At 34.7% G+C, this 11,961-nt stretch overlaps 1 protein-coding gene and 1 long non-coding RNA gene across 2 annotated transcripts; both read left to right on the top strand.

Moving 5' to 3' along the window:
* The first annotated feature begins 3,729 nt into the window (after positions 1-3,729).
* On the top strand, positions 3,730-5,687 carry LOC139786155 (uncharacterized). The gene is made up of 2 exons (XM_071725302.1): positions 3,730-4,215; positions 4,288-5,687. The coding sequence occupies exons 1-2, from the start codon at positions 4,047-4,049 to the stop codon at positions 5,535-5,537; spliced, it is 1,419 nt and encodes a 472-aa protein (XP_071581403.1). The 5' UTR covers positions 3,730-4,046; the 3' UTR covers positions 5,538-5,687.
* Positions 5,688-10,901: 5,214 nt separating this feature from the next.
* LOC139786157 (uncharacterized) lies at positions 10,902-11,639 on the top strand. Its single transcript, XR_011722196.1, has 2 exons — positions 10,902-11,042; positions 11,232-11,639. It is a non-coding gene; the product is annotated as an uncharacterized lncRNA (long non-coding RNA).
* Positions 11,640-11,961: the final 322 nt, after the last annotated feature.

Below are 11,961 nucleotides of genomic sequence, written 5' to 3'. Positions count from 1 at the left end.
CCTATCAAATTGAGGGGCCCCGGAAATAACATTCTTGCCTTCTGGGGGATAAACATCTGTTCTATTATCTCATGTCGCTTAATCACCGACTTATTTACAGATAAAATTGTTAAATTGCGCGTGTTCCAATCTCATGGTAATATTTTGTTACATTTTCGTTAAATTAGATAATTTATGTTAGAATTTGAGCTATAGAGTATGAAGAAAAATGGAGCAATACAATATGCAACTGATAAAAGAAGAAAAAATAAGCTGAACTGATTTCTCCGGTATCACCCACATCTGCATGCTCGTGGAGAAATGATCTGTATAGACTCTTTACATATTAGCCTCAATCGGTTTTTGTTACTCACAGTTGGTCTGTGGCCTTATCAACGGTCTAAACTTGTTTAATTCCAGTTAACATTGCTTTTTAGTGTTTTGGCGACCTTTATCCTAGGTCAGGTATGTTAATAATTTTAATTTTAATATAATAACAAGATAAAAAATATAACGTTATTTTCAGCAATTTTTTATTTTGCGTTCTAATATATCCAAATCGTTATAAGACCGTCACAATATTAAATATATTGATATTGATTTTATAACACACACACACACACACACACACACACACACATGTGTTGTTATTATATATAAAAAAAATTAATTTCTAATTTTGCTTAATATCCCAAGGAGAGCCAATGCGCGTATAATGCGCTTTGAATGTAGGGGAGACCGGGGCTAAACGGTCCGTTTTTTTTCGGTGCCGATTTTTAACAACAAAATAAATAATTGTAGTTAAATGTGGTATACCATTGTAAAGAGTGAACCTTTAGCTACAAAATTTATATAGGAAATTTGTGTCTACGTCGCTTTGTTTAACCGGTATAGAGCAAAAACGACAACGGTGGAAAAATTGAAATCTCAAAAATGCCGGGGTTAAACAGTCTATCCCCTGGGGTAAATCAGTTTCAGGTTTGATCGCCCATGAAATATTAAATATCTACACTGAATTCGTGTTCAGCATGCATTACTCTTTATAATCAGCATGCATTTATAATCACGTACCTCGAGATTTGGAGAGCAAATATTATTGCAGATATTACAAAATTTCCACGCGTAGAAATTTCACTTTTCACCACGAAAACACGTTTGCTCTCGTAAAAATCATAACACGGCAGGTAACCTGCCGAAACTCCGTTGGTCACATGGGTACCATAAGCAGCGTTTACAATGTTAGTAGCGAGTTCGCACAATATACAGGTTCCGAGATATTTGATTAGACGTATTTACCCCGTAGACTTTTTAGCCCCGGTCTCCCCTACATTAAACTTTGCATTAAATGCGGGTCGTAAATGCACATTTAAAGCGCATATTTGTCCCGCATTATATGCGCATTTAATGCATATTATGGCAGCGCATACCAAAAAGTGCACCTACGCTCATTGATCGAGAAGCCCAATCGGACAACTAGTGAACTCTGTACTATATTGGAATGCTCACTACAATGTTTAGAGGCCGGACACGAAGAAAAAAGGGATAGGTTGCTCAGTGTCCACTGTGTCCAGACAGAGAAAGAAATGGACGTTGAGTGCAACCTACACTGAGAAAAAAAGCTTTTGCTTCAATTAAAGTGCTATCACGGGTTGCCACAAAAACATAAGTAGTTTATTCAATTGTATTATTATTAGACCCAATATCTGGATTATTAAACCAATAATTTAATTATTCTAAGCATTACTGTAAGCATATTCCAGTACAGCTATCACAGAAGAAAAGAACATTCTTATTTAGAGAATATCTTTATTTTTGACATGTAAATCTTGAAATGAGATTATATAGCGTATAATCTCGTTTTAAGAATTACATGTCAAAGATAAAGATATTCTCTAAATAAGAATGTTCTTTTATCTGTGTAGAGTTCACTATGGACAACCGAAGCTCCACCAACTTGCTTACCCTATAGGGGATCTAAGAGTCTACCCAAGGAGCGCCAATGCGCGTATAACGTGCTTTTAATGCGCGTACAATTGCATTGGCTTCAAAACTACATTAATTGTGTGTTCAAAATGCGCGCATTTAAATGCGTAATTATTGCAAATTGAGCATTTGATTGATAAATAACAGGTTTTATATTATATTTACATAAATAAGTAGCTTCTTACTCATTATGAAACATTTTATTTAAGTTTTTAAATATATAAATTGAATTTTAAATAAATAGTTCCACTAACTATCTTTGTTCTTATTTCTGCGTTTAAAGCATCAATGTGTAAATGCACGTGTAGACTCTTAGATCCCCTATAGGGTAAGCAAGTTGGTGGAGCTTCGGTTGTCCATAGTGAACTCTACACAGATAAAAGAACATTCTTATTTAGAGAATATCTTTATCTTTGACATGTAATTCTTAAAACGAGATTATACGCTATATAATCTCATTTCAAGATTTACATGTCAAAAATAAAGATATTCTCTAAATAAGAATGTTCTTTTCTTCTGTGATAGCTGTACTGGAATATGCTTACAGTAATGCTTAGAATAATTAAATTATTGGTTTAATAATCCAGATATTGGGTCTAATAATAATACAATTGAATAAACTACTTATGTTTTTGTGGCACCCCGTGATAGCACTTTAATTGAAGCAAAAGCTTTTTTTCTCAGTGTAGGTTGCACTCAACGTCCATTTCTTTCTCTGTCTGGACACAGTGGACACTGAGCAACTGTTTAAAGTGTACTAACTCGCGCAGAAGCTAGATCGTAAGAATTTGATGAGGAAGCAACAAAAGAAAGAAAACTGCTTTTGATGGACTATATTTTTGAGACTGTGTGTTCGCAAGAGATCAATAATGCTATATTTAGCTATCGAAGGTATACAGAATGTGTTGATCGAACGAATGATATAATTCAAGCTTTGAATATAATGTAACATAAATAAGATTAGTAAGAAAGATCCTCGTCTTAATATTTTGTAACGTCTCTGTCGTCTATTGATAATCTATTTCAGAAAATGATTCTTATTTTGCGAATCCACATTTGTTAAGTTGAGACGTCTAATACTTTATTTTGATTACTTTTCAATTGTAATTCATCAACCATGTGTTTCATATCAAAAGAAGGACCTCGTTTATCAAGTATGACAAAACCATTACACATTATATGCAATAATATAACACTCAAGGTATAAATGAATATATATATAAGAAATAATATGTATAGAATCAATGTGTCAATTCAATTGTTCAAAAGTATATCTCTCAGAAGACTACGATCTTCGAATTCCAAGGATTAATCTGAATATTAACGAAAATATGATATTATGAGAAGTACAGATAGTAATCTTAATTCTTCATCAAATCTACTTTATAAAGAATCCTTGTTTATGAATATTGACACACCAATTCTTGTTAGAAAGAATATAATTGTCGCTCGCTAGAATGTATCCGGGCTTATCGTTCCTTATAAGGAAAAGAACGCTAGTAAAATTACGCAACAACACGTAACCGGATACCTTATTATCTAATCGCTTAAGAATACTATGAATTGAAATATTTACAAGACAAAACGCTTGACAAAATTGTCCTTTGAGGAACAGAATTCAATACATCGTTATTATGGAACTAAAGGTTCAATACGCAGTTATTATGAAACGAAAGTTCGATCAAATAGTTGAATTTAGGGTTCTAGGAAGAAATCTCCCCGGAAAAATCCTCTCCGGAAACAAGTTCCCGGGAAAATCTCCCCGGAAAGAATCTCCCCCGGAAAAAATCTCCTACGGAAAAAATCTCCCCCGGAAAAAAACTCCCCCGGAAAAAATCTCCCCCGGAAATAATCTCCCCCCGATAAAATATCCCCCGGAAAAAATCCAGCACTACTGTATTTCAAATTGAGACGGCATTTTGAAGGGCCGTTACACTAGACTGTGCGACTTTATTTGGTGCTTGTATATGTTATTATTCGGAACCGTCAACTGATTGTGCTGTGTTTACTCATCGTCAGCAATATCACCTCGATTAACAGTAATCAGTCTGTTGTAAGTACTGGTAGCGATATTATCGTGCACCATGCCGCTCAAATTTGTAAAAAGCAACAAGGGAAAGAATCAGCTGATTGCTGATGGTGAATTGTATTACAAGCATGGGGAGGGGTCTAATGGAAAAGTTATTTGGCGGTGTGTGCAGTATAAAACCGGGTGTCGTGGGATTTGTCACACGTCGTCGGTGTTACGCGATGGTACGTAAATTAATGTACTTAACAGCAGTATCGGAAATTTTTCATTACTCTTTTACTTTTTGCTTATTATAGGCATCATTTTGCATCAAACTGAGCACACAACTCACGCTCCTAACGCTGCAGCAGTTGAGACAAAGCGCGTTGTTGCAAAATTACGGAAGAAAGCGGTGACAAGCAAGGAAGCATCATCGTCATTAGTGGCGTCTGTGCTGGGTACGGTGTCGTCTCCTGTTGCTGCACAATTACCGAGTGCTGAGTCATTGAGTCGGACTGTCCGAGGAATCCGTCAAAGGAACAATCCTTTACCGCCTAATCCCAGGAAGAACACACTGTATGAAATACCAGAACACTTTCAACAGACATTGAAGAGCGTGAAATTCTTGTTATTCGACTCTGAGGATATTAACAACAGACTGCTTATATTTGCTACGGAGGATAATCTGCAGGTGTTGCGAGGATGTGACACATGGTATTGTGATGGTACTTTTAAAGTAGTGCCTGAAATATTCGACCAACTGTACACCGTACATGGGGAGGTGAATGGCAAGGTTGTGCCTCTTGTATATGCGTTATGCCCTAATCGACGCAAGAGAACATATCAAACTCTGTTGCGGGTTCTAAAAGATGCTATTCCCGGGGTGGCCCCAAAAAATGTAATGTCGGATTTTGAGATGGCATTTTTAAAAGCCGTTACACTAGAATTTCCCGAATGTGAACTCAAGGGGTGTTTATTCCATTTCGGTCAAGCACTTTGGCGTAGTATACAAGATCACGACCTTGCGCCATTGTACCGCGAGAGCAGCCGCGTGGCTCGTAATTTACGAATGTTATTCGCATTGGCATTCGTTCCTTTCTGCGATGTACATTACGCGTACGATGCTTTGCTACAGTCGAAATTTTTCACTGATAATGAGAAGGATTTGAGAGGTTTCCTCGATTATTTTGAGCACACTTGGGTTGGCGTGTTAGGTCGTCGTAAAGTACGACGCGGCGCAATGTTTGATGTTTCTTTGTGGAACCACTACTCCTCAGTGATGGTGGCTGTTGCTCGTACCAACAATGCAGTGGAAGGATGGCACCATGCACTAAATCGGAGAGCAAATGGTTCGCATCTCGTACTGTGGAAAATGATCGAGTTGCTTCAGGCAGAGCAGGGTCTCGTCGAGGCTCACATTGCGCGCGCGAATGCTCACGCTCCTGCGAATAATAGAAACAAGCGCTACAAAGACAACGATGCGCGATTGAAGAGTCTCGTTGCAGCATACAACCGACAGGATGTGTTACAATATTTGAAAAATGTCGCTGCCAATCTGTCGTTATAAAAATGTGTTATGATTTATGTGTTATTTATCTTTGTTGTTAGTTACGCCGATTGTATTACGTTAATTGCGCTTTGTTGAATGCGTTTAAATTCCTGAGGAATGTTGCTGTCAATCTTTCGTTGTTTTAAATTATCATGAGTTATGTATTTATTGTCTTTGTTTTTAGTCACGGCCCTGCGGGGGGCTCCACTATCATTAAAATATACACATAGTGTGCCTTGCAAAGTACGTGCGTGGGCTTTTCACACGTGGAAAGTTGTAAACCCATGTGGCACCTCGGTTTTTGCTGGGCACCGAAAATGTTTCCGGGGGAGATTTTTTCCGGGGGAGATTTTTGCCGGGGGAGATTTTTTCCGGGGGAGATTTTTTCCGGGGGAAATATTTTCCGAGGGAGATTTTTTCCGGAAGAGATTTTTTGATGGGGAGATTTTTTCCGGAGAGATTTTTTCCGGGAACTGATTTCCGGGAGATTTTTTCCGGGGAACAAAACGTCGGTTACGGAATTTAGTATAAATGACCGTTAATCACGTAGCAATCATACGACAAAGAATGTTATATACTTGTAGATTTACTGAGCTCAGTATCGTTACCGTTACACGATGACAAAATTGAATGGCCGACTTTATTTCATCAAGGAAGAAATCCTTGTTTCCATTGACTCGAACGTCTGAATAATAAAGAGGATATTGTGTCCTTTTTCCGGTACTAGATGTAGATCTAGCGAGCTTTCCATTGACTCGAACGTCTGAATAATAAAAAGGATATTGTGTCCTTTTTCCGGTACTAGATGTAGATCTAGCGAGCTTTCTCGAAAACCTAAGTTTCCGTTCTCAACGTAGACTGAGAATGAAAATGTTACCTGAATTGATCACTCGTCACGCTTCCGTTCTTTGAATAGTGGTCATTCCGACCCAATGCGTTGTAATACCGTCTCAAGGCATCTCTAGATCCCGACAGATCTCTCTCGATTCGATAGTAATGGCCGCCGTCCTTTCTGGAACTTCGACGGGGCGTGGCGTGACGGTCTTCTCTTTCTGTCTCGAGTCCGGCGATCCCTTCTTTAAGTCGTCGAAATATGAAGCTATCTATCCTTAGAACTGCGTAGGAGGTTATTGCCTGTAATGCTCGATTGCAACAGAGAGACAGGATCGTATTGCAAAGACACGGTTCGCTTGTTACGCAGCGATCGGTCTCGAAAATCACAATGCGACTCGACTACAATGACGATGTGAACTCTCGGATGGACCGGACACGAATGCCGCTCGTGGCCTCGCAGGCACGTACACGCACGCCCGAACCTGCGCTGCCACGCCATCTCGAACGCTCTTGACTTCCGGCAGCCACGCGGCTTGCCGCACGCGCGCGCTTATTCAACTCAGGTGAAGCGGTAGCGTTAGCTACCACGGTCGCCATCTACCGATCTCTATATTACCGACGAACACACAATCTCCCAGATACCTGCTTTATCCTTGACATATTTTACCTTATGTTTAAACAGCAACTTATCCCTTTTTTCTTCGTGTCCGGCCTCTAAACATTGTAGTGAGCATTCCAATATAGTACAGAGTTCACTAGTTGTCCGATTGGGCTTCTCGATCAATGAGCGTAGGTGCACTTTTTGGTATGCGCTGCCATAATATGCATTAAATGCGCATATAATGCGGGACAAATATGCACTTTAAATGTGCATTTACGACCCGCATTTAATGCAAAGTTTAATGTACATTCAAAGCGCATTATACGCGCATTGGCGCTCCTTGGGTACTTATTTATGTACCCACTCGGCATGTAATATTTCAGAAACATTTCTGCAAAATTCCATTTGAAATATTACACCTTTCATCAATATTTCAAAAATATTTCACGACCGTTTCTGCAACATTTCTGCAATGTTTCAATCGGCATAATTATTTCAAATGCAACTTTGCTGAAAGATTTCGGCAATATTTCTGAAATATTTCTGAAATATATCTACGAAATATTGCAGAAATACTTTAGAAATATTTCAAATACATTTTACACTGAGAAAAATGTTTTGTATTAGCAAACAAAATTTTGTTACTGACGCAAAAACTATTTGTTGATATGTGAAAAATGAAATAATTTGTTACCGGAACAAAAAAAATATATTAAGCTATGTGCGTATAGCCGCCGCGCATTTGTCCGAAGAAATCCGCTCTCTCAGCCGGTCACCCATCCAAGTAGTATACCGGCGCCTTGTTGCTTGACATCGATGATCCAACAGGGTAGTGGTGATCCTCTGACTCTGACGCTTCTTTCTTTCTTATACTTGCTTATTTTGGTGGGCATAAAGCTATCGCATAACAATATTAACAACACAGATATACGAATAAATCTTTTTTGCCAGTCAGCGTCGAATATTATTTTATATTAAATATTATTAAATATTTTATATTTTATATTAAAAATGCCATATGACAAAATTTGGAATATTAGAAAATTCTTAATAAAAGAGAAAAAATGCAATAAAATGCAATATTAAATAATAATAAATTTAATTTTTTATAAGTTCTAAAGTCTGTCAGCAATTTTTCGGAAATATTACAAATGCAATGTTGTATGTGAAACATTCAAAAATATAACGCGTTCAATGTAAACGTAATAATAGTTTTATCATGTATCAGAAATGTTTCTAAACCATTACATCTGCAATATTTCTTCTGCAATATTGTAGAAATTCACTGCCTGCAATTCAATTTTTCATTACCTACGCAATCTTTCAGAAATTTTTCAGAAATATTTTAAATGCAATGTTGCGTTTGATATGTTACAGAAATATTATTCGTGCAATGCAAACAAAATATTACTTTTATAATGTTTCAGAAATATTTCTGAAATATTGCATCTGCTACATTTTTTTGCAATATTACAGAAACTTACAAATATTGTAAACAACTTTCTGAAAGATTTCAGAAATATTGTTAATGCAATATTATAAAAAACATGATGCAGGTACATTTCTGAAATATTTCAGATGCATAGTTACAAATGAAATGTTAACGAAATATTTCTGCACCATTTCCGAATATTTCAATATTTCAGCAACATAACATGCCGAGTGGGTAAATATAATATAAAACCTGTTATTTATAAATCAAATGCTCAATTTGCATTAATTACGTATTTAAATGCGCGCATTTTGAACACACAATTAATGTAGTTTTGAAGCCAATGCAATTGTACGCGTATTAAAAGCACGTTATACGCGCATTGGCGCTCCTTGGGATATTGCAGTTAAATAGCTTTCTCATGTTAAATTATGATACATTGTAAAACAATTAAAGACTAAAAGCCTTTCTCTGGTTGCATAAGAAAATAGATAATAATTTTATTGTAAAATTATATAAAAAATATTCTTTGCAGTTTGCAACATTTCTGACATCACAATGTACTCTAGATCTCCTCATTAATGTTCTTGCATCTGCATTATTTTACATTACCTTTGCAATTAAATATAGTTCATTTAGTATTAACGTTGAAGTGGTAAGTAAAACATACTGGATGACAATTGGGAAGTTCGTGAAACTAAATCAATTTTATTTTATGATAAGCAGAAAGCAGAAAATAAATTAAACGCTACAGAAAGAGACCAGTTTTTTGTACCAGCATATGTAGTGTAAAAGAAAAGTTATACATAAACTTGTAAAAATTAATATTATAAAAAAGGGTCAACAATTCAGTTCATAGCATAACTCAATGATCAGTTCAAGATGGCTACTGAACTGACACAATAATTGAGGCCTTCTTCAAAACTTTAAAAATTTACATATGCTATCTACACTAATAACTAAAACTGCATGTGCTTTTGAAGAATCCTGGGGATATTTCTTTCATGAAAGTATCCATGTCGATATTTCCTAAATACACATGTTACATTATTGAGTTATGCAATTAACCAAATTTTTATTTGTTTTATAGATTTTATTTTTACATGTATATAAACAGATATTCTTTTCACGCAATATACAGATAATAATTATGAAATTCTTCTGCAGTGTAATATGTTTAATTTATTTTATTTTGTTGATTAATTACATAAATATTAGCTATTCATGGCATCAATAATTTCTCAAGTGTCATGCGGTATTAGGTATATTATATGTATATTGTATTCATATGTGTATTATTTTTCGGAAACAAGTTGTATTGTATAAAAAGATCAATTCTTTGGAAATATTTCCGAAAAAAGGTCTTTTTATGGAATACAAACAAACATTTTTTTTTAAAATATGATTAAGAGAAATAGTATGCAATATTGACAGATAAAGTGTTTGCTGGAGCAACTGCAGCATACTTGTAACGAGTTAACTGACGAAAATGAAATCAATATCATAAAACAGTATGCTATCTATGCAAAACGTTACACGATTGCGTTTACATGTAAGACAACTGCTTTAGATTTACTTTGAACGCGAATTATTATATTTGGAATATTATATTTGGAAAACTAAACGCGCGGCGAGTTTATAATAAACTTCTTATCGAAATAATTCCTTAAACATTCTTAAACATCCTTAAACATTTTTCAGTGCTTGTTATATTTATCGCAATTATTTTAATTTTATACCCAATTTGGTCGCGCGTTCTTTACACCTTACTGTCTATAAATGAAACTCGCGCACGTATTTCGCCGCTGCTTGTGACAGAATACTTTGCCGATAAAAGATACTTCTACTTAATATTTTTCCATACAAATGCAGCCTTTTTTATTGGGTCAATTGCAATGATAGGTACAGGAACAATGTTCATAGTTTACTTATAACATGCACGTAAAATGTTTCGAATTGCCTGGTAAGGGAATAAATATAAAAAACAAATATAAAAAATATATGAAATTGGAAAAATAGAAAGGCCATTTAATGGCCAAAAGAATCTCTTGCAGTTATCGTATCGCACGTACAATGACACTCGAAACTCTACGAAAAAACAGCTTGCAGAACAAATATTTGATATACAAGGGATTAATTTGTGCTGTGGATATGCATCGCAAAGCTATGAAGTTAGTATTTAATAAGCAATATGAATTATATATTTATAATAATTAGAATATCAAATACGCGCATATAATAATATTTTTATTTGAAGGTTTTCTAACTCGACAATATCTAGATTTAAAATAATGTTCGCCCTTTTGATAATAACCGGTGTATTGTGCGTAAGTCTTAATGTTTTTCTGGTAAATACTGCCTTTGTTTTATCATTTATTATACTTATAAATAATAATAATAAGATTAGTTACTACTAAATTTTTATTCAGACAATTCTAATTAAATGTTATTTTGTTTGATAATATTGATTTAATTTTTACGACAATTATTATAATATCCATGTATTTTAGATTTTTCAGATGACATCCTTTGAATGTGATATTGAAGAACTTTTATTACGATTAATATTTATCATTTATCACTTGACTTACATGTTTGTGGGCAACTATAATGCGCAAGAAATTATGGATCGTAATAATAACGTTTTTGTCACCGTGTAAGGGATTATTTTATGCGATAAAATTATATTATATATCCGTACAACAAATATGCACATATTCGTTATATGGATCACTGTAATAAAAAATACATTTAATATACTCGTAGTTTAAGAAAGGTATAATAAAACTGTTTGCAGACACAGATTTTATTTATATTTCTCAATTAGTAATTAATCATCACGTAGGTACAACGTTCAGTGGTACGTAACTCCGTTGCAAATACAAAAAATGATACTGTTCCTCTTGCAAAGAGGTACCAAGACGTTCACTATGAATATTACTGGATTGTTTGTGGGATTGTTCTAATGATCATTAGAAGGTGCTGCTACGGTAAGAAATAACCTTTCAAAATAACTAACATATATCTTAGAGAAAAATAGAAAAGTCGTGTCTTATTACAGTTGTTGAATACTGGATTATCGTTTTTTACCGTTCTTCATTCTGTGCGGAATTGACCAAAAAACAAATCAACTAATAGTAATATAATGAGAAAACTAGTACAACTTACATATCAAAATCATAAAATCACTAAGCTAACTAATAATTTAAATAAAATTGTAAAGAATAATAAAATATGGAAGTGTTTAAAACAATGGTGTTTACAGAAAATTATTAATAAATTAATAACTCGGCTTATTTCGATATACGAGGTTTGGCTTTAACACTTTAGTATACTATTCAAGCCTGATTTTGATGAAATTTTATAGGTGTGTAGTACTTACTAAACGTAGACGTAGCTACTATTGTGGAGTTATGAAAATGCCTAGTTTCCGAGAAAATCAAATTTTAATTATTCGGCCTACTTAACGTTTTGCAAGATTTCGATATACAAAGATAATTAGAATTCAAAAATATTTTACTGAAATGTTTTTTTTTTCATTAATGTAATAAAAAATTGTACGCGTACGTACAGTG

This window comes from Temnothorax nylanderi, unplaced genomic scaffold (assembly GCF_030848795.1).
Source record: "Temnothorax nylanderi isolate EJ_2023f unplaced genomic scaffold, tnyl_v1.0 TNYL_tig0967_pilon, whole genome shotgun sequence".
In the NCBI taxonomy this organism is placed as follows: domain Eukaryota; kingdom Metazoa; phylum Arthropoda; class Insecta; order Hymenoptera; family Formicidae; genus Temnothorax; species Temnothorax nylanderi.
This window is presented reverse-complemented; position numbering and strand designations above follow the sequence as displayed.

Bases quoted from the DNA above. Each gene is read 5' to 3' on its own strand.
- LOC139786155 (XM_071725302.1), top strand. From the start codon at position 4,047: ATGCCGCTCAAATTTGTAAAAAGCAACAAGGGAAAGAATCAGCTGATT. The intron at 4,216-4,287 runs GTACGTAAATTA...TGCTTATTATAG, and splicing joins GTCGTCGGTGTTACGCGATG to GCATCATTTTGCATCAAACT.